The sequence below is a fragment of the Idiotropiscis lumnitzeri genome, chromosome 2, assembly GCF_059441095.1.
Source record: "Idiotropiscis lumnitzeri isolate Australia: NSW breed Sydney's pygmy pipehorse chromosome 2, RoL_Ilum_1.0, whole genome shotgun sequence".
In the NCBI taxonomy this organism is placed as follows: Eukaryota; Metazoa; Chordata; class Actinopteri; order Syngnathiformes; family Syngnathidae; genus Idiotropiscis; species Idiotropiscis lumnitzeri.
In genome coordinates this window covers 12,529,526-12,553,302 of record NC_142392.1, presented here as the reverse complement: position 1 = coordinate 12,553,302, position 23,777 = coordinate 12,529,526, and the positions used below count along the sequence as shown (strand labels likewise).

Genomic DNA, 23,777 nt, shown 5'->3' with positions numbered 1-23,777 from the left:
AGGTTGAATGATTTAGAATAATAACATAAATTAAGCTGCTTTATATTTTGATGTAAAATCATAAGAGCTCCTTTCAGAGCGCATTCTCGCATTTAGTAAGAAGGATTGTGTACATTATTTAAGAAATGAGACATTAAGTGATAAAGACTGCGTAAACATCATTTAAGAAATAATAAAAGCCTCGTTCTTCTGAACTGTCAGTAAAACACCGGCCTTAATAGCTCTCGGGTGGTGCTTTATGTTTAGTGGAAAATACCAAAATTTGTTTCATACCATTTATGCTTGCATACTCTTACGCTGATATATTGTGTTTTCAGTAAGTCGATGTCAGATATACAGAATGGAATGGTGTTTATCTACTTCTTTGAAAAGGTAAATATTTTACGAATCCGATAAGAAATGTAGCAATTTTTGTAATGTTAGCAAAGTCGAGTAAGTTTTGCTGCAGATATGACTTGACACCGATTTGACAGTCTTTTTCATCCTTAATTTACTTTTCTTTTTTTTTAAATCTGACTTGATGATTTATTATCCTGACAAAATTCTGACTAATAGCTACTGTTAACATCTTTGGCAGCGAGACTTCAGCAAACTATTAAAACAATAACAATAATATGCTTATTCTCTTCCTTTGTTTTTTGTTTCTTTTGTAGGAGACATGACTGTGATATATTAACAAAAAAGATGGCAGGAATTTGTTCATATTCATTTTTGTTTGTCTTGGCGTGTTTAATTCTTTTTTAAAAGGAAAACGGGTAACATAAAAGATAGCCGCATTTTCGCAAATAAACCTCATTCTCATTTTCTGTATTTTGATTATTTGAAAAATATCTCTCGGGTTGTTGGGTGCGTGTCTTGAATTTCACAATGTATTATTTACCAGTGATGCACGATAATATTACCATTGTTTTTAACACGCTGGCCATCGATCATGTGGTATTGGCATTAATTTCACAGTTTGCGCCGTGACTTTTGACCGTAGGTCAGTCAAATGGTCCAGGCTGACTTTCTAGAAACTCAGCATGAACTGTAAAATAGTCCCACTTTTTCCATGCATTGTAAATGATTCACTTTGTGACTAGTGACATGTCAGAAAATAGTCAGAAATGTTTATCATTGTTTTCCAAAGTAAATGCCGGTGTTTGCCCGTCTTATTCTGAGTCACAAAGCAGAGAAAATTAACTTTCAAGAATCAAAATACTTCATATTTGATTCCAGATTAATTATAGCGGTCACTGAAGGTGTAATGGTACACTCGACCGAGTTGTGTGTTGTGCGGGCAGCGTGGGTTCAGTTTCCACTCAGTGACTTTGTCTATGTCCGTCCTGTGACTGGCCGGCAAACAGCTTAGGGTGTTGTGCGCTTTTCGCCCGTAGTCAGCTGGGATAGGCTCCAGCACCCTCCCGCGACCCTGTACAGGATAAGCGGTGTGGATAATGACATGACATTAATGATAGCCTAATCATTCAATTGTTGCACCTTTTCTTGCCTGATGACGACCGTTTTATTGCGTGCTACTTTTCAAACTTGTAACGATGCACTCTTGTATTTATTCTTCCACCTTCCCCCTGTGTTTTCCAACAGGTAAGCTGTGACCTTTCCTGTCTTTGTCACTCCATGCACTGGCAAGTACCGTGGGCAGTCCTGGCCAGGCGGAAAGGGGCAGTACTCGTAAACTGTGCTGCTTCTGGAGACCCCATGGCTGCGGGCCTACCATCTCCCTCTGCGAGCAATCGAAAGCTCACACTGGTGGAGTTGATTTTATACTACCTGTTGATCTTGCTGGTTTCTGGGCTGCAACCAACAACGGGTCAGAGGGTCTACACCAACACATGAGCTGTCCACATACCAGGAGGTCGGGAGGAAGCAGAACAAATTGCCATTAAACAACTACGGACATGTAAGTTCAACAACTCTGCTCTTAGTGTTCAGGTTTGCACAGGTGAAGGGTAAAAAACACAAAATGGAGACTTCTGCTCAATTATGCTGCTGCACAAACCAAATCAAAAACAGTTTCCATTAGTGCGTCTGCGTCTGCCTATTCAGAAAGCCCGACTTGACTTTCAAAGCAACATATTGTAAATCTGAACATATGGCCAAGGAATGACACTGTCTTCGTGCTTCAGTAATGTCTGTGTTAGATTTGAGCTTGATTTCATGTAAGAAAACGCATCACTTTTAGTTTTACCCCGTGGTTTTCAACCGCACAACCATTTTTTTTTCACTTTTTATGCATGTAGCAATGCGTTGTTCTTGACTGAATGTCAATTTTTAATTCTTAAAATGATGTAGCATTAGAGTGTATGTTAACATCAGTTAGAGATGCCTAGAATGACACATTTAATTAGTGAAGGGGGGAAAAAATCAATTGCGTTGTCTGAAAGTAGGATCTAAGTCGACTCAGGGGTGAAACACTGAGCACTGGCGAAAATGCATCAGCTATGGTCAAAAGTACAACAAAGGTTTTTCTCATCTGCTGATATTGACTTCTCGTTAAAAACCTCACATTTTTGGGATATTTGAGGCTACTCGTCTTCCTGATACTGCCCTGAGGCTTTCATTTTTTCTTTTAATTTCATTTTTTTTTTACATTGCATTTTACGAATCTTTTGTGATCAAGGGAGTGTCACTATTTAACATGCTGCATAGCAGCATTTACCTCTGGTTATACCTCATCATGGACGTTTGACAGGACATTTGACAGCCAATGTTTTTTTTCCATTAAACTACCCAAGATGTTCAGATTGACGCTTAGTTTTCGAGTTCATACTTATTGGTTGAGTCTGCAACTAGTTGGTGACACATGAATACTGGTGTACGATGCAACCCTTCATGAAAATGATCAAAGCGTTTCGGAACCTATTTTCTGTTCTGCTTGAATCCTACTTTTAATTAACTGGAGACCTTAAAAAAGGCAAACAAATGTTGCTGATGAATGATAGAAAAAAATCAAAATACAATGAAATAATAATAATAATAGTCTAATTGCCACTATTCTGCTTTGGTAACCTGTTCTGACATTTCCAGTAAAACGGTGCGGCAGCTTCCTGGGATGTTCTCTAGAGGAAAAATGACTAAATTCTTTAAATGCATGTTAACCTGGGTTTGTGTCAGATGTTTACTCAATATTTTGAAGCTGGTGCTTTTCAAGGTGGAACTATCGTAAGAAGCTGTGTCTTTTTACCGTTGGAGTAGACAACTCTGTGGTGTGTTATTTTCAGCGATTCAACTCCGCTTTTTATGAACATGTTTGCCGGTTGTGCTGAAAAGTTTAGACTTTTGGCGAAACAATTTCACGATGGAAACAACAACTGCGGCAATCGTAGTCTGTTCATTTCTCCCCATTTGGCTCTCTGGCGAGCGAGATGCAGTTTCGATTGCAACGCTGCTGTCTTTCCTTCAAACCGAAAGTCGTACTATACATTCCAAGAAGTCTCCAGAGATTAAATTCGACCTAGAGGATGCAAAAATACTGTACATCACCATTGCTAAGCAAAGCATCTATTAGTGCTTACAGCTGATATTGAGCAGAAGTCTCCATTTTGTGTTTTTTACCCTTCACCTGTGCAAACCTGAACACTAAGAGCAGAGTTGTTGAACTTACATGTCCGTAGTTGTTTAATGGCAATTTGTTCTGCTTCCTCCCGACCTCCTGGTATGTGGACAGCTCATGTGTTGGTGTAGACCCTCTGACCCGTTGTTGGTTGCAGCCCAGAAACCAGCAAGATCAACAGGTAGTATAAAATCAACTCCACCAGTGTGAGCTTTCGATTGCTCGCAGAGGGAGATGGTAGGCCCGCAGCCATGGGGTCTCCAGAAGCAGCACAGTTTACGAGTACTGCCCCTTTCCGCCTGGCCAGGACTGCCCACGGTACTTGCCAGTGCATGGAGTGACAAAGACAGGAAAGGTCACAGCTTACCTGTTGGAAAACACAGGGGGAAGGTGGAAGAATAAATACAAGAGTGCATCGTTACAAGTTTGAAAAGTAGCACGCAATAAAACGGTCGTCATCAGGCAAGAAAAGGTGCAACAATTGAATGATTAGGCTATCATTAATGTCATGTCATTATCCACACCGCTTATCCTGTACAGGGTCGCGGGAGGGTGCTGGAGCCTATCCCAGCTGACTACGGGCGAAAAGCGCACAACACCCTAAGCTGTTTGCCGGCCAGTCACAGGACGGACATAGACAAAGTCACTGAGTGGAAACTGAACCCACGCTGCCCGCACAACACACAACTCGGTCGAGTGTACCATTACACCTTCAGTGACCGCTATAATTAATCTGGAATCAAATATGAAGTATTTTGATTCTTGAAAGTTAATTTTCTCTGCTTTGTGACTCAGAATAAGACGGGCAAACACCGGCATTTACTTTGGAAAACAATGATAAACATTTCTGACTATTTTCTGACATGTCACTAGTCACAAAGTGAATCATTTACAATGCATGGAAAAAGTGGGACTATTTTACAGTTCATGCTGAGTTTCTAGAAAGTCAGCCTGGACCATTTGACTGACCTACGGTCAAAAGTCACGGCGCAAACTGTGAAATTAATGCCAATACCACATGATCGATGGCCAGCGTGTTAAAAACAATGGTAATATTATCGTGCATCACTGGTAAATAATACATTGTGAAATTCAAGACACGCACCCAACAACCCGAGAGATATTTTTCAAATAATCAAAATACAGAAAATGAGAATGAGGTTTATTTGCGAAAATGCGGCTATCTTTTATGTTACCCGTTTTCCTTTTAAAAAAGAATTAAACACGCCAAGACAAACAAAAATGAATATGAACAAATTCCTGCCATCTTTTTTGTTAATATATCACAGTCATGTCTCCTACAAAAGAAACAAAAAACAAAGGAAGAGAATAAGCATATTATTGTTATTGTTTTAATAGTTTGCTGAAGTCTCGCTGCCAAAGATGTTAACAGTAGCTATTAGTCAGAATTTTGTCAGGATAATAAATCATCAAGTCAGATTTAAAAAAAAAAGAAAAGTAAATTAAGGATGAAAAAGACTGTCAAATCGGTGTCAAGTCATATCTGCAGCAAAACTTACTCGACTTTGCTAACATTACAAAAATTGCTACATTTCTTATCGGATTCGTAAAATATTTACCTTTTCAAAGAAGTAGATAAACACCATTCCATTCTGTATATCTGACATCGACTTACTGAAAACACAATATATCAGCGTAAGAGTATGCAAGCATAAATGGTATGAAACAAATTTTGGTATTTTCCACTAAACATAAAGCACCACCCGAGAGCTATTAAGGCCGGTGTTTTACTGACAGTTCAGAAGAACGAGGCTTTTATTATTTCTTAAATGATGTTTACGCAGTCTTTATCACTTAATGTCTCATTTCTTAAATAATGTACACAATCCTTCTTACTAAATGCGAGAATGCGCTCTGAAAGGAGCTCTTATGATTTTACATCAAAATATAAAGCAGCTTAATTTATGTTATTATTCTAAATCATTCAACCTTAATTTATTTACCGAATAATGCTTCTGTTTTATGATGGACTCGTAGTCCGGCACCAGTGGATTTGCATATTGGCAGATTTCTTTTTCTATCTCTCTTCAATATTATTTTAAGGTTTTAGGGTCGTTTGTGCTGGCGGCAGCCGTCTTTACTTTTGACCACCTGCGGGCACAATGACAATAAATTCTAAATAGCGATGGTACGCGATACAGTGAACGCTTAATGATACTTGTTAACTCTGGAAACTCTCTGTCTTTCACTATTTCATCCTGGCTGGCCGACTTTTGCGGTAATTTATTTGTTACCAAGTGCAATTTTATTACTCTGTGGGGCAAGCTTCAAAGCAGAGACTTCCCTTTAAACCTTTCTGTGCTCCTATTTTCGTAGGTGTATGCATCTTGCGATGATAAAAAAATCCTTGACTTTATGACGCGTCACTTTTTGACCCATTTTCTCCCTCGCAGCTAAATGAAGGCGATCTGCACCTCCAAAACTGGCTGGTTGAATGGGATCGTAGTACAATTTTTTCAACCAACGCTTAACGCTCATGACGGTTTATGATTGAGTGACAAACGTCACATTGTTATTTGTCTAAACACACAGACGCAAAAGCATATTTTTAAAAACATCCATTTTTAATTGAATGAAATACAAAAATATGACAAGGTTAAGTCTGGTTACACATGATAAGGATTCTCTAAGACGTAAAAAGTCTGTAGGTCAGGGTTAAAACAGATGGATTAACTTTTGATTCTAACAGGTCTTCAAACATCTTCAATTCGTGCGCGAGATCCACAGGTTGTTGATGACGGAGACGGTATCTTATCACATCGTTAAACAACGTGAGTATGCTAAGTCACTTATCTCATTTTCCCAATTTTCCAAAATATTTTGAAACGTGTCGATCGAACCCGAGCGACTCAAAGTAGCTTCTATAGCCAAAAAGCGATAATTTTCTCAACACATTACCCATTTTTAGTCAAAGTTAATATTTTCTATAAGATATTCTTCGAAAATATCAAGTTGATCACGATATATCATACAACATACGCTCTCATCCACTTTAAGGCGGTCCGGTAAGTCCTTTACGAGTGCTAAGTCCACCATTAAGATCTCTGCAACTCGCTTGACTGTTTCTTTATCCGTTTTTACAGAACACAAATCCAACAAGTAGTGAATACAGGGTAAAAACCTTTTACCGCAAAGGATCGGCATGATGCGTTCATAGTGCAGTCTTAGATAATAATTATGCCCTAAGTATTTATAGCTATGCAAACAACCCCTTTTTTTGTGATACTTTATCAAAAAACGTCTGACCATGTAAAGAATCGCCGCTTTAACAACTATTACGACATCCATATCAACCCATCCCTTAGGAGGATCAACCCATGACATATGTTGTACATCATCCTTGGAAATAGGTGCAGGTCCGGGGTCAGGGTCGTTGACGGTCTGAACCTTAGAGGGCTCAAGCGAACGGTTTGAGAACTCTTGTTCGGACCAACTAGGTACTCGTACCTCCTTGATTTGTGGAGATTCAGCCTGGTCGGACCAACTGGGCTGTTGTGCCTTCTCGTTTTGTGAAGATTCTGCCGACGAGGTGGGGGTCATCGGAGGTGTCGACGGCGGCGTTGTTGAAACGGGACGGCTCCACCCTGAATATGATGGCTCGCCAGTGTTGTACGAGGCTACAACAGAGGTTGGTAAGATTCCCGTACCGCCCACCCATAAAGAGTATGATGGTCCTGCCTGGTCCTCGTCTGTTTTTGTAGGGGTTCCATCCTGGTCTACATTTGTACAGGCGTCAACCTGTTCCATGTTTGCAGTTGTCAGGGTTTCTACACCAACAACGTTTTCAACCATAGTCATGTCATGGTCGCATGTAGGTTCATCCACACCGCTATCTGCAGTACAAAGATACTTTGATTAAATATATAGCTATTGATTATAGGAATATAGTTAAGGATTAGTTGCATCGTTTACCTGACGAGTGCTCTGCAATGTTATTAGAAACCTGATCAGGTGCAACGATGGTTGTCACCCTTCTCGGTGTGATGTCCATGACCATGCGGCGTCTTGTTCTGAGCGTCTTCATTTTTAGAGTAGGTCTGGCTCTTCAGCCGGAAAAATTGGTTTGTCTGTGCAGAGCGTGACTTGGGATTTGGCTGTATTGAGACTGGGGTCGGGATATGATAGTAGGGGATGTGCTTATTTTTGACAGAAGCGTGATTCTGGGGGGCGGGCGGTGTTGTTTATGCTTACACACGACCGCAACTTGGTGGTCGTCTGTCTGTCCAACTATAGATAAGAAATACGTGAAAACATGTCAAAGCTTGTTGCAAAGATGACTTGGGGATGTCTACAGACAAGATGATGCTCCTCCTTGAAAGGTAAAATAATTGGTAAAACGACCTTAATGATATCTTAGCTTAGCTGCTATTTCTTAACCTAAACGCATGTTGTTTCTTAGCTGTATGCTATTTTCTTAACCTAAATGTATATTGTTTCTTAACCTAGCTACATACTATTTCTTAGCTGTAAGCTGTTTCTTAGCAGCATGCTATTTATTATATATATAAATATATATATATATAACTATATATATATATATATATATATATTTATACTATAATATATATATCTATAATAATATATAATATTCTAATATCTAATATTTCTATGCTTACCTGTATAAACTACAAACATGGGGGTTGCCTAGCTGTGTGCAATATTCTTAACCTAGCTGTATTCTATTTCTTAACCAGGCTGGTTGCTATTTTACTCAGCGTATGGACTACAAAAAAGGACTACAAACATGGGGGCTGCCGGCAGTAGGAAGGATGTGACGTACAGGGAAATAGGAGGGTGCGAGGGGCGGGAGCGGTGGAGACATCACCCTTCATTTTTCTCGTCCGTAGCGGGATAAATGACGGCGTTTGACTGTCCAAATGTAGCCAACAAATACATGTCCAGACATGCAAACATGACTAGGCAGATTTTACAAAAAAGGTAAGAAGGAGGAGGGTGGTCCCCCGGATGTCGACAGTTGCCCACCGATCGACAGGATGTCGCCACTCACTATCTTTTGAAACACCTTGAGGCTGCTGCAGGCTTGGAGGGTGTCTATGGCCGGCGTCTTGCCCGGACAACCCCCCAAGCCTGCACAATACCATGTTTAAACTTATGTCGCTGGGAATATGTCCAGACATGTTTGCAAAAAGGGCAAATATCAACCAAATAAACATATTATTCAAAGGTAATAACAACGCCTGCTCTTCTCAACTCGAATTATTTCACTCGTTTAATTTAATTTTATACATCTACATTATTTAATTAGATATAGCTCATTTCATTGGATGCTTTATATACTTCAGATATTTAAATATGGATGACCTATATCCACCGAATAAACATCTTATTCAAAGGTAAAAACAACGCCTGCTCTTTTCAACTCATATTATTTCACTCGTTTAATTTAATTTTATTTATTTAAATAGAACATTGCATTGGATGCTTTATATACTTCAGATATTTAAATATGAATAACATAAGTACAGTTTGGGTTGGGGACGCACGCACGCAGGGAACACATTGTTTTTAACATAAGAAGCATACAGTTTGGGAGGGGGGCCAAGCCCCCCTCCCAATCACACACACAACGTCATCACAACGAGACAAAAAGCGTAATTCTGTAGGCGGGGCCCTTGGCCCACACACACACACACACACACATACAACGTCATCACAACGAGACAAAAAGCGTAATTCTGTAGGCGGGGCCCACTTCGACAAAAGCGTAATTCTGTAGGAGTGGTATTAAACCTTCAACGGGCAGGGAATATGTAAATATTTTGAAATAGGTGGCTGGAGATTGGATAGTTTTAACACAGGGGCGGGGATAGCGGCCATTTTGGACAAAAGCGTAATTCTGTAGGCGGGGACAACGAGACAAAAGCGTAATTCTGTGGGCGGGGCTATGACGTCATCAAAATTTAAAAAAGCGTAATTCTATTATCTCTTATATATATATATATATATATATATAAATATGTATGTATAAATATATATATATATATATAAATATGTATGTATAAATATATATATATAAATTTAACACAAAACATGTATCTCTCATGCCATTCGTATCCCCAAAAGAAATAAAAACAATACAAAAACAGTACTGATGCATTCTGGGAGCCTCAGCCAATCAGATGGCTAGTTAGAGAGATGTGAGTGGTGTGCTTTGGGCCATGTGTTTTTATTTATTTTTTGCAGTCTGTTGTTTAAACCTGTGATGTGTCTTGCTTGCAATAACATGAACTTCCGGTTCCGGCGCCGCGCGAGTGGCTGCCTGTTTACAGCAGCGTGGCTCACTATTGAGCCTTTTTCGTGTGTTTTTTCTCCAAATCAACGCTGGGAAATCCAAAGAGCTGGTGGTGGATTTCCGCAAGCGTCTGCACTCTCCACCTGCACCAGTGAATATCCAGGGAACAGACGTTGAGAGGGTCTCAACTTACAAGTACCTGGGTGTTCATCTGAACAATAAACTGGACTGGAGCGACAACACAGACGCTCTCTATAGGAAGGGTCAGAGCAGACTCTTCCTACTCAGGCGGCTGAGGTCCTTTGGCGTTCGGGGAACACTCCTCAGGAACTTCTATGACTCGGTGGTTTCATCAGTCATCTTCTATGGAGTGGTCTCCTGGGCAGGAGGCATCTCGGGCCGAGACAAAAAGAGACTGGACAAACTAGTGAGGAGGGCCAGCTCTGTCCTGGGCTGCTCCCTGGACTCTGTGGACTCAGTGGGGGGCAGAAGGATGACGGCAAAACTGTCATCAATGCTGGACAAACCAGCCCACCCATTCAATGACACTCTGAGAACACTTTACAGCTCCTTCAGTGACAGACTTTTACACCCTCGCTGTACCAAAGAGAGATTTCGCCGCTCCTTCCTGCCAACTGCTGTCAGACTTTTTAACAAGAACATTGGGTCAGGCCTACAAACGGGAGGGCATTAGTGCAATTGTGCAGTCCTAGGATGCAATATTAACTACTACTGTACTTTCAGCCAAGGGTGTACTTAAATATTGACCAATGATGTATTTTGTTTACCATTACAGTATTCTTATTACAATACTTCTATCACTGTAGTATTTCTACCACTGCAGGATGTTCACTATTACAGTACTTTTATCATTGCAGTACTTTTATCATTGCAGTATTTTTCTATCATTGCGGTACTTTTACTATTACAGTACTTTTACCATTGCAGTATTTTCTATCATGCAGTACTTTTCTATCATTTCAGTACTCTTACCATTACAGTACTTTTATCATTGCAATATTTTTATGATTGCAGTATTTCCAATCATTCAGTAGTTTTTATCATTGCAGTGTTTTCCCCCTCCGTATAATGGACAAACATTAGGAGTGTTTCCTTACACTTAGATACGTTTATACTGTGTATATTTGCATGCTTTTTCTGAATGTCTGCTGCTAATGTTATACATTAACGGCTACATTACGCCGCCGACTCTGTGTGATCTATATCTTTGCTGCTGTAACACCTCAAATTTCCCCATTGTGGGACTAATAAAGGACATCTTATCTTATCTTATCTTATCTTATGAATGATAAGACAGACTACAACATCGTGGACAGCTGCCATTTTGTCCAGCTTTCTCCTGCACCATCTCCAAACACCGTATTCACATAATATATATGTCACAGTCAATTTGAAGCAAAGATGTCTCAGATTTTGTCCGGCAGGGTGTGCTAACATGCACTCTGAAATACCTCAAGGGGAACATGCCCGATGGTCGAGTGAGTTGCTCAGTCCATATAATAGGCGTGTCGCATTACAAGGAGCCTTGTTTGTTTTGGGGAAGATTTAGGACTTTAAAGTGCGCCTTATGGTCATGAAAACACGGTACCCACGATGAAACTATCTCTTAATGCAAAATTAAATACTTGTAAACATATTTAACTTGAAGGATTTCTATTTTATCAATGACATTATGTTGCGATGGCCCCCAGTGGCCCCCATCAATATGTTCGGGTCCCACAACAGGTGTTCCATCAGACGCACACAATAGCCTGTGTGTGCTAACTTCAGCTCGCTTTGAGAAACGTCTGTGACTATGTCAGGAATGAAATCGGGCATCAGCCGCCAAGTGGTTCCTTTTTAATTGCTCGTTTATCACTGTTGTGCTGCGAAAGGGAGGTTTACATCGTAGGACGTAATTTTGTGAAATGCCCCCACGGTCCGGTCCAAGTTGGGGTCGCACGCATTGCTCCGTGTGCGGCAGGCACAATTCAAGGTAGCACTGTCGAAACAATATAAGACAAAGTCGCCGCATGAGGTTTGACTTGACCAGACCAAATGTGTATTTGTCTTTTTGTGTCATGCAGACGTCAGTGAAAACGATCTCCGTTCTGTCAAAGAGGAGCCAGACTTGACTCACATCAAAAAGGAGGAGGAGGAGGAGGAGATCAACAAGTCACCAGTGAACGTTGTCCCTATAAAGACTGAAGATGAAAACAAGGGTGAGAGTGAGGACAACAGAGGGGCGGAGCCTACAAGCATCAGTTCAAGTCATCACATGACAACAGAAGGTGATGCTAATCACTGGGGGCCATCACAAGCACATAGTGAGGAGACATCATCACGCTGTCTTCATGATGATGATGACGATTCTGATGATGATGTTGACCATGACAATGACAATGTTGATGGGCAAGCCAAAGGTGAAAGGGCATGTCACACTGACTGTTGGGTATGTCCTCACTGTGGGAAATCATTAACTTCAAAGTCGTCTTTAAAACGGCACGCAAGAACACACAGTGGAGAAAAACCTTTTTCCTGTTCAGTTTGTGGCAAAAGCTTCTCTCGGAAGTCTCATTTAACGATCCACACAAGAACACATAGTGGAGAAAAACCTTTTTCATGCTCAGTTTGTGGCAAGAGTTTCTCTCTCAAGTCAAGTTCAATGAAACACATAAGAACACACTGGAGAAAAACATTTTTCCTGCTCAGTTTGTGGCAAGAGTTTCTCTCGAAAGTCAAGTTTAAGAATGCACACAAGAACACACAGTGGAGAAAAACCTTTTTCCTGCTCAGTTTGTGGCAAGAGTTTCTCTCGAAGGTCAAGTTTAACAGAACATATTAGAACACACAGTGGAGGAAACCCATTTTCCTGCTCAGTTTGTAGCAAAAGATTCTCTCAAAAGTCTCATTTAACGAGCCACACAAGAACACATAGTGGGGAAAAACCCTTTTCTTGCTCAATTTGTGGTAAAAGCTTCTCTCGAAAGTCTAATTTAACAATCCACACAAGGACACACAGTGGAGAAAAACCTTTTTCTTGCTCAGTTTGTGGTAAAAGCTTTTCTCTTAAGTCACGATTAACAAAACATACAAGAACACACAGTGGAGAAAAACCCTTTTCCTGCTCAATTTGTCGCAAAAGTTTCTCTCAAAAGTCTAATTTAACAAGCCACGCAAGAACACACAGTGGAGAAAAACCTTTTTCCTGCTCAGTTTGTGGCAAAAGCTTCTCAGTAAAATATCATTTCACAATGCACACAAGAACGCACAGTGGAGAAAAACCTTTTTCCTGCTCAGTTTGCGGTAAAGGTTTCTCTCGAAAGTCAAGTTTAACAGAACATATAAGAACACACAGTGGAGAAAACCCCTTTTCCTGCTCACTTTGTGGCAAAAGCTTCTCTGATAAGTCAACTTTAACAAAACATAGAAGAACACACAGTGTGGGAAAACCTTTTTCCTGCTCAGTTTGTGGGAGACGCTTCTCTGTAAAGTCAAATTTACCAATCCACACAAGAACACACAGTGGAGACAAGCCATTTAGTTGCAGCGTTTGTGCTAAAAAATTCTTCACTAAACAGAGTGCTGAGAGACACGATTGTTCTGGTGAGAGTTGCAGCAATCCTTCAAGCTTAAAAAAAGGACAAAAAAAACCCTGAAGACTCTTGTTGACAGATGTCAAATTTCTTTTCGGGACAAGCACAACAGGAACAACTTCAACTAACGTTACTTCGTCTTCAGCCGTGTCAGTCGCTTCTGGATTTGAATCGCCAGCAACGACCGCGTTGTCAGTTTTCTTTCTTGTTCAGCTGGGTGGAGTCACGTGACTACAGCCGCTCAAGCCGTCTTAAAGGGGCATGAACATAGCTGCAGACAGAAAGGACTTCTTTTTTTTTTAAACACAGAATTTACCGACATGGGCAAAATGATTGTATTAAATTTCGGTCACAGTAAATTTTCGGTTTATCGCCCAGCCCTATGAGAATAGCAGCGATCCTTGAAGCTTAAAAAAGGACAAAAAAAACTGAAGGAACCGACTCTTTGTGGAAAGATGTAAATGTGATTTTGAACAAAATATGCTAAATTAAATTTTGCAAAGTTTTTATTGACATTAAGCCAATGTGATCATTGCCAGAATAACCAATGTGTCTGAGTGATGATGATTTTTTTTGTGTATGTTTTATATCAAACATGTAAATAAAATTAATTGCCTTTGCCTGGAACATTTGTTAACGTTATGCTTTTCAGTTGTCTTTTTAATCGTACCTAATGGGAAAGGTGTGAGAAGAAACTGTGCTTATGAAATCGGTTCCTTCCACAATCATCAATAAAATCACTTGTTCCACTTGCTCAACTGGCCTTCATTACGCTGAGTGAATTGGTGAAAAACTGAACAAGAAGTTGAACTATGAGAAGAACAAGAGAGAGAAATGCAAGTAGTCTCAGTTTCTCTCAAAGGTTTTGGAATGTCAAGAGTTGGCAACCTGATGGCGACTGGAGTCAGCGCTGGTTGTCACCACGGAGGAGATAATCTGCATCACGCAGTTTGTGGCTGCTGCTGTCTTAATTGGACTCTGGAGGTCACCCGCCAGCGTCCCTGAATTTCACCAGCGGATATTCAGCTATCCCAAGTCTGACCCCAGATTTTGTGGAATTTTCAGCAGTAAGGGAAGATCAATGAGATAGTCTGGAAAATAAATTGTCTTTTGGGTCAGTCTGCAGAGTGATCTCAGTGAGAGAAGTGCGTGGGAAGATACTGACGCACACAGGAAGATGAAGATTTATTTGACAGGAACTGTGGAATCTTAAAACAAAAAGATACTTTTTCTGCGTTGAGCCTACTTATGAGTCAAGGTCGTGTTGTCCTGGCTTCACAAAGAATCCTCTCGTACAAGAAGCGAAAGGCACTTTCTTCAAAAGCAGGTGGCCACAATAAATAACAAAAACCTTAATGCAAAATAATTTTCCATAACATTAAGATTGAACAAAATATTGACACAAATATTTAACAAGTAAACAACTCACACAAATAACATACGATTGTCAGTTAAGGCGAAACACATCAAACAATTGTATGTTAAGTCGAGACATTGACTTCTCATTTTCTATGTAGCCCGACCGGCAAGTCATTCCTCTTCATTTGAGCAACCTTCAAAAGAACATCTCCTTCCTGCAGCTTCGGCTTCTTGGTCCTCCCTATACAACGAAACTCATATACTCATATACTCCTTTTCCCAGCGATCCCAGAACATGTTAGCGAGGATCTGGACTCGCTGCCATTGACTCCTCAAGAGATCGCCGTCATTGAATTGGCCAGGTGGTACATGCGGTGTGCCAACCTTCTGGGTCAGCAGCATAGCAGGAGTGAGTATTACAGGCTGATCTGGATCCGTGGAGACAGAAGTGAGGGGCCTTGCATTGATAATTGCAGTAACCATGAAAGTCACCAAAACTTCGTGTGTGAGCCTAGCATGGCCATGCTGAAGGAGCATGGCATGCAGGATACGGCGTACAACACCAACCATGTTCCACCCATGCGAGAGCCATGCGGGGGATTCAACTTCCATTTGCACTCCTGTTCTGCATGATAGTTATCGATTTGTGAGTTGTGGCAACCGCTTTTGTCGGTCTGCAGCTCTCTGCCGGCACTCACAAAGTTCGTGCCATAGTCCGATCGGAACCGCTTCACAGAGCTTCTAATGGCGAAAAAAAACGCCTGAGCGAATTTATGAAGCATGACGTATCCATAGACTCGATCACCTCAATGTGGACCGCCCGCGTACACATGCAGGTAAAAATGACTGCCCATCTTTTGGCATTGACTGTAAAGGGTGGATCTGTACGTAGTCGGTCGGTAGTCAAGTCAGCCATGATCTGTTCTTCCTGTTTCCCTCGCCGCTCGCAGCAGGTCACACAGTTGAAGATGAAGCTACTGATCGCTCTCTTTCCCCCAACGATCCAGAATCCGGCTGCCCTTATGGCTCCTTCCGTGAAATGTCTGCCCTGGTGACAAACTCTCTTGTGCAAGTGTCGGATCAGCAGCTGAGTAATGTGGTGTCTGCTAGGAATAAGTATAGGGTGCAACTCATCGGATGTGATCTGGGCTCTCGCTAGCTGACCTCCAACCCTGAGGATTTGATCAGGATCAATGAAAGGACAGAGCTTGCTGAGTGGGCTTGCCTTAGGGATTGGTCGCCCCTCTTGTAGACATTTGATATCCTCTGCATATATTTCACTCTGTATGGTACGAATGATTGTGGCTTTGGCCTGTTTGACCTTCTCTTTGTTGATGTGTTCACAGCACATGTGAAATCCCTGACAATTGTTGTCCTTGGACCCCTTGGTAAAGGACTTAGCGATGTGTCCAAGTCGTGCAACAGCCTTTAGGAGGCGATTCCAAGCAGAGAACCGTTCGAAGCATGTACTTCCAAGTTTGCTGTGTAACAAATTGGTGACACAAGTGGTGGCTTCTGTCCGTACATCTACATCTGACCCAGGATTAACAAGACTAAAAGTCTTTTCTGGGGATCGATTCTTTGTTCTGGTCGTGAGGAAAGCAGGTCCCGCTAGCCATGTAGAAAAGGCCAGCTTCTCTGCCGGCAATGAAAGAATGGCATGATCAGCTGGGTTGTCGGTGGTGTGCACATAGCACCACTGATTTGCCTTAGTGGAACGTCTGATGCGCTGCACACGATTGTGGACATAAACGTAGAAGCGACTTGCCTCATTGTAGATGTAGCCAAGCACCACCTTGTTATCGGTGAATAACTTGACATCATCCAAAGCCACGTCCAACTCCTCTTGGAGCAGATCTGCTATCTCCACAGCCAATACAGCGGCACAGAGCTCGAGTCGTGGAACTGTGATCTCAGGTGTGGGGGAAAGCTTTGCTTTCCCGAAGATGAACCCTACTTCGCTGTGACACTTGACATCTGTCACTTTCAGATAAGCGACTGCACCTATAGCTTTTGTGGAAGCGTCACAAAAAACACACATTACTTTTCTCTGAGCTGCAGACAGAGGGAGTGACGTGTACATTCTTGGAATTTTCAGCTCTTGTAAGTCCTTCAATGCATCTTTCCATTTTTGCCACTCTTCTTGACTCTCTTTTGGGAGTGGTGCATCCCAGTCACTACCATTGCGAGTAATGTCTCTGAGTATAGATCGACCCTGAATGCTGACGGGTGCAGCAAATTCCAGAGGGTCGTATAAACTGTTCACAGTAGACAGTACGCCACGTTTTGGGAATGGTCTCTCACAGGTGTCCACTCGAAACTGGAATGTGTCCGTGGACAGGTCCCAGCCAAGGCCCAGGCTGCGTTGCATGGGTGTGAAATCCTGCCCAAGTTCAATCCCTTGCAGCTCCTTGGCAAGGTCTTTATTTGGAAACGCTCTCATGACATCAGGGCTGTTAGATGTGATTTTGTGCAATCGTAGATTGGATTGAGCTAGCATGTGTTGCGCTCTCTCCAACACGTCAACTGCTTCCATCACACTGGAGAATGACTTGAGTCCATCATCGACATAAAAGTGGCGTTCAACGAAGAGTCTCACATCGGCTCCATACTCCTCTTCTCCTTCCACGGCCGTCTTCTTCAGCCCATATATGGCAACGGCTGGTGACGGGCAATTTCCAAACACGTGGACTTTCATGCGGTACTCCACAATGTCCCCGTCGATTTGATGGTTGTGAAACCACAGGAAGCGCAAGTAATTACGATGCGTATCTTGAACTAAAAAGCTGTGGAACATTTGTTGTATATCAGCCATTATCGCTATAGGTTCCGATCTGAAGCGTACAAGCACACCAACCAAACTGTTGTTCAGATCTGGGCCCCTAAGCAGCACATCATTAAGGGATGTGTTGTTGTGCTGAGCACTCGAGTCGAAGACTACTCTGATTTGGCCTGGCTTCTGGGGATGGTAGATACCAAAGCTTGGCAGATACCAGCATTCTTCATCATATTTCAGAGGAGGGGCTACTTCTGCATGTCCATTACAGAACATCTGTTTCATGAATTCCACATAGTGGCCCTTCATTTCTGGTTTCTTCTTCAAGGTACACCGAAGTGACAGAAGACGTTTGAGTGCTTGTTCCCTGTTGTTTGGTAAGCGCTGTCTTGGAACCCGGAACGGAAGTGGTGCCACCCAACTGTTTGATTCATTCTTAGAGAAATGTTCACTCATGATGCGAAGGAAGATTTCATCCTCAACTGATAGTGCCAGTTTATTGTCATCTACCGAATGGCAAAAAATCTGCTTGCCGAGCTTGTCTTGGGCTGAGCTTCTGTGAAGCTGTTTGGGATGTTCAGCTGCGAACCTCTCTTTGGCACAGATGCTGTTCACGTAGGGTGTAAAGAAGCCGGCTCGACCATTCTCCAGGATACTGGTCCTGAAAGTGTTCACAATGGGTTTGTGGGCTCCCTTAAGGCACACATCTCCGATAATTACCCATCCCAAATCAAGGCGTTGGGCGTATGGTGCATTATGTGGCCCATTGCATTGACTGCAGACTTTGTGGACTTGAATGATATCCCGTCCCAGCAGCAGAAGGATTTCAGCTGAGGGATCAAGAGGGGGTATCTTGGAAGCAATTGATCTAAGATGGTGATGATGTATAGCAGCCTCGCGAGTTGGAATTTCCTCTCTGTTATTTGGTATCAGATTACACTCAATGAGTGTTGGTAGTGCTAGGGAAACTGCGCCATCCATAGACTCTATCATAAAATCTGTGGCTCTTCTTCCACTGGTCTCCGTTATGCCAGAGCATGTTTTCAGCGTGTAGGGGCAGACCATTCCTTGAACGCTAAACATGTCAAAGAAGGCGGTTTTGGCCAGTGACTTGTTACTCTGGTCGGCCAATACCACATACATTCTCTTCTTCTGTTCAGGATGCCCTTTAGGATACACCAGGACCAGACACATTTTGGAGCATGACTTCCCTCTTAAACCCTCCCCGCAGACCTCTGTGCAGCTGGAGGTCATTACAGGCGAGTTCTCCTGAACTTCCTCCCCGCACTCGCCCCCTACTGAAGCGATGGGTTCTTTTGGCATCCAGGGAGGTGGACCCTCATGTAGGGCTGAGATGTGGCGGTCACTGTTGCACTCAGCGCAGCGAATGTCAATCTTACAATCCCTGGCTTTATGGCTTGTTGACATACAACATCTGAAGCAAATATAATGCTCTTTCAGGAAACTCTTCCTTTCTTCCAAACTCTTCATTCTGAAACCCCTACATTTCCTGAGAGAGTGTGGTTTCTTGTGAAGGGGACAGTTCTTCTCTGGGTCTATGCGAGAGTTGTCTTCATCTGAGGAGTTGGAGGCCTCAACCTCTGTTTTATTTGCTGAGACAGGAAGTCTAGCTTTCCACTGCTTAGGTGAAGGCTTCTCATCCTTGCAAGGTGCTGTGCTGAAACCTTGGAGGGAAAAACTTGGATCCATTCTCATGTCTGCTTGACTATTCACAAAGTCAACAAAAAAGGAAAAAGGGGGATAATGGACGAGGTGCTCTTTCTTGTATGCCGTCCCTCGACTAACCCATGTGTCTTGGAGATTATGCGGAAGCTTTTCCACAATCGAGTTTATGCCTCTGGCTGAGTCAAGGAAACTGAGACCTGGTAGGTAGCCTTCATTCTTTGCGGCTTCTATTTCAAGGAGAAGGTCTGCAAGCTCCTGAAGACGTTGGTTATCTTTGTTTGTGATTTTTGGTCAATCTTCCAGACGTTGAAACAACGAAGCCTCGATCACCTCTGGAGAGCCATAAGCTTTATCCAAACGTTGCCATAGCTTGTCGAGTCCCACTGTTGGATTGTTGACATAGACCGCTCTGATCCTCAGGGCATGTTGAAGGGACTCCCCGCCAAGCCACCTGGTGAGTAAATCCAGCTGCTCGCTAGGTTTGAGCTTCAAGCCTTCAAGGGCATTGTGGAAAGAAGATTTCCATGACATATAGTTCTCTGGACGATTGTCAAACACTGTGAACCCTGCGTTGAGGAGGTCGCGTCGAGCGAGGAAAGCGACTAGGTCAGAGACGTCTGTAGACTTGAGTGCGTGCTTGTCACTGACCTTGTGTGGTGAACTCGCTGTGCTGATGTCCTGTGGTAAGTAGGGAGTGAAATCATCGTCGTTGGCATGAGGAGACATTTGTTGGAGCGTGGTTTGAGGATGCTTGAAACTTTGTGTGGTAAGTGGCAATACGTGCCGCAACACGTGCCGATTGGCATCAAAGGTGTCTTCGTGTTGGGGTTGTAAAGTATTTCCCGTCTCTCTTTTATCATTATATTAATCTTTTATTCGATGGCTGAAGTGCGCATTAATAGAGCCATTTGTACGTTACTTAAAATCCGCTGGTGATAAAGGAGACCAATAGCTGCATCACTCTCAGCGTTTTGGTTTTCTGCAGCAGCTTCGAGCACCTTTGCAGTCGCCAGTGCATCTTCAGCTTCGCCTTCTTCTTTAAGAGCGTTCAGTGTTGCATCAATTTGCGTGCGTTGAACCATCATGTCATTTTGGAGTTTTGCATATTCAGCTTTTTTTCCGTCCAGCTTCCACCTTTGCTCGTGCTTCTGCTGCGATCTGGCTTGAATTTGATTTGGCAGAGCGATGCGAGGATGATGCTCTTTTTGCATTTGACTTGGAATAACGTGAAGATGACCCATTTGAAGCTCCACATTCTGACCTATTTTCCAAGTTAGATATTTCATGTCGGTCGGACTTACTGCTGGAGTAGTGTGTAGGACATCCACACTTGCGCTCTTGATATGGAAACCTTTTCAATCTTCTGCCCTGACCATGTGTAGAACTGAAAATATGGTGTAGACAGTGTCGAGTGACGCGCGTTGTCAGGCAAAGTGATAGAACATATAGGAGGTAATATAGTATGAATTGGACTAAGACCGAGTAGAAAGGTCACTAAATTTAGCCTTAACAAACAATTCTCAAGAATAGACACGAGATGGCGACAGTGCCGACGGCACGCCAGCTCAGATGGGGGTCTTATTGTTAATAAAAAATAGTTAAAACATACACATATCAAAGTCAATGCCTCAAAATGCTCTTGCTATGTTCAACACATGACTTACGATGAATCACATAACACGAATGGATTGGGGGAAAACCCCTAGTTAACTTAGACAGCCAGTCAGAGTGACTCACAGGGGAAAACCCTAGTTGGGCCGGATGACTCGCTGCATAGTTAGACAGTTAGTCAGGATGACTAGTTGTTCTAATGTTGGAATGATTATTGCTTTTACCATGTATTGTATAAGAAACATGCAACTTTTGAAAGAATGATCAAGTTACATATTTAGCCATAATGTATAAAATGGTTTTGCTTTGAAACTGCTTTGTGTATGAACATTACTTGTTGTCAGGTTCGCCAATTTGACATATAGGGGTCGTAGCTAAAAGAAGAGAGGCATTCAGCTCAAGTGGAAACAGAGAGGTTAACAAAGTTTATTTGGCAACTTCATCTTCCTTCTGTTCCCTGATGCTTTTCACACATTCCCTTTTATAACATCGGGGAATCAGATTACACTTCAAGAAATCAGATTACACTCGAGGGTGGTACAGTTCGTCTACTAAAAACTGGTTTAGTCCGGTTTATCGTTGGCGTGCCGCTGTGAGTCGCAGCTGACTTTGACGTCAACTTCCTCTATCAGGACCCAGCACGATGTTGATTACTTCAGACTTTGATGCCAACTTCTTCTATCAGGCCTCATCACAATGTTGTTTACTTCATCCTCACTTCTGAAGAAGTGCCGCCGCCCTGCCAATTGCAGACACCTCCCTGCAGTAGAGGTGTCCTCCTGTACCTCCACTCTGACTGTAAACACTCAGCATAGTTCACTCTATTAAACTGCAACATGTTATATGCACTACATATTAAAATAAGCTGCATCACGGCAAATGTATAATAACCTCTTCATATTATTCTAACACTTGTGTACATTATTACTTTCCGATGATGACACATGATGAAGAAGAAATGGAAAAGTGTATAACCTGTTGATTACAAAGAGAGAATGTAACAACATGTGTATTATGTATCCAATGTATTGAGCTGCATTGTATTACATTGGTTGGGTTTAACTAGTGAGCTGAGAGGATCAGAGAAAAACAAGTCAACGCCCTGGTTAGTGGTAAGGGAATGGAAAAAAACTAGCTGTGAGTCAGTGGGACTATCCACTCGTGACTATGAATCATGGAAACTTTGAGGCAAAGCAGGACTATGTAAGCCTCGCCCGAGAGGCACTAAGGGCTCTCTTTTCGCATTTCATGGGGACACTTTGACGGAGGATTCTATTTTTGTGCATTTTTCCCCTTTTTCGGGACTTAGGCTTTTTTCCACCTTCTCTCGCCCCGGCCGGACTCTGGTCCCTCGGCGGGATGGGTTTTACCTTTCCTCTATCGATTGGACACCACTAAAAAGGCTTAACCCCGATAAGGTAACGAAACCGAAGAAATAACTTTGTCCAAAGTTATTTCTGTTTTTTCCCCTCTTATTTCGCCTTATCGCTAGAATTCGAACCCTGGGGCTCTTCGGGAACTGATCACTCTCAGGAGGCTCACTATTTAAATTCAGACTTGACATATGATGATTTAAAAATCTTTTAACCCCTCTTTTCTATCTGTTCCTCGTCTTCGATGGAATCTTTCTTATTTCTCGCACCGATTGTGACTGCGGGGACTCTGTGATGCCGTCGGGTTTGTCCTTTCTGTATCCCGCAACTGGCGGGTTCGGATGTTAAAACACTTCCTGGATGTATGTCACACGATCCCTTGTGTTCCTAAATAAATCTTGTAAGATTTTCGATTCTAAAAAACTATCTCTGTCATTCTTATGATTTGATTCATTCTCACCACTCGACCCTTTACATACGTGAGCGAACGGCTAAGTACCGACAACCTAAAAATAAAAATAAAGTAATAAAGTTTACTCCGGCTTTGAGAAACAAATCCGTGCGGTCCTCACAAGGGCAACGAAAATCCACTCGGTCAATAACAAATGCAAACAGATTCACTGAGGCGAAGCTGCCGTAAAAACGGAGTGGTCGGATCGCGGAGCTCCCGATTCGGTGGCCCCGCGAGCGATGGAAGACCGGATTGGCTCCGTAAAAGATTATAAATCTACGCGCGTAGATGTAAAAAGAACAATAATAATTACAGGGCAGTTAGCGAAGCTAGGCGAGTTCGCCTCGACACCGGCTTAGAAAGTAAATAGTGGGGCTTGAGGCGGAGGAAGGGTGCGCGGCGGCGAAGGGACTCGTTCTTTTCCTCTTCCCCGCCGCCCTTCACCTGCTTCCACCCCCACCCCTCTCGGACCCGTTGGACGGAGAGCCGGCACTTGGGAACCAACGATCCCGATGTGGTCCCCGACCCCGGGTAAGCGGAATCTGACAACAACGAGCTCAACAATTTTCCAATAAAAACACAAAGAGGAGTGAGTGTCTTACGTCACGTTTTTATGGAAGTCCTTTTTGTGGAACTGCAAACAAATACAGAGAATGACAAGGAAAATATGTGGATAAGGAAACAGATCTAAATATATATATATATATATATATATATATATATATATATATATATATATATGCAAACACACAAAACATGTGCTAACCTTGACTGTTATTGGATGAAATAATATTTAAAGATACATTCAACCACAACAAAAGGAAACACAAAATACTGGCAGCTTAAAGGTAGCAAAAAAGCTTGTAAAATAAGAATGTCCGCTGAACTAATAATCATACTGCATAAAAATGTGCTTAATTATATATGTACTCACAGATTGTGCCAAAAATGTGCTCAATCAAGGAGGATGCAGTATGAAAGAAAATAAAGCTGCCTTCATTGACGTGTGTCTGTTCAAAATGCCGCCCGTGTTAAAAATAAATGCTTCGACAACCTTCACCACTAAATGTCACTGACGTCACATCTCTTCTAATTTCT

General features: G+C 42.3%; 1 protein-coding gene across 1 annotated transcript; it reads right to left on the bottom strand.

Moving 5' to 3' along the window:
• Positions 1 to 6,144: 6,144 nt before the first annotated feature.
• Positions 6,145 to 7,952, bottom strand: LOC148341725 (uncharacterized). The gene is made up of 2 exons (XM_088280983.1): positions 7,487 to 7,952; positions 6,145 to 7,407 (listed from the first exon to the last, which is right to left on the bottom strand). The coding sequence occupies exons 1-2, from the start codon at positions 7,596 to 7,598 to the stop codon at positions 6,479 to 6,481; spliced, it is 1,041 nt and encodes a 346-aa protein (XP_088137109.1). The 5' UTR covers positions 7,599 to 7,952; the 3' UTR covers positions 6,145 to 6,478.
• Positions 7,953 to 23,777: the final 15,825 nt, after the last annotated feature.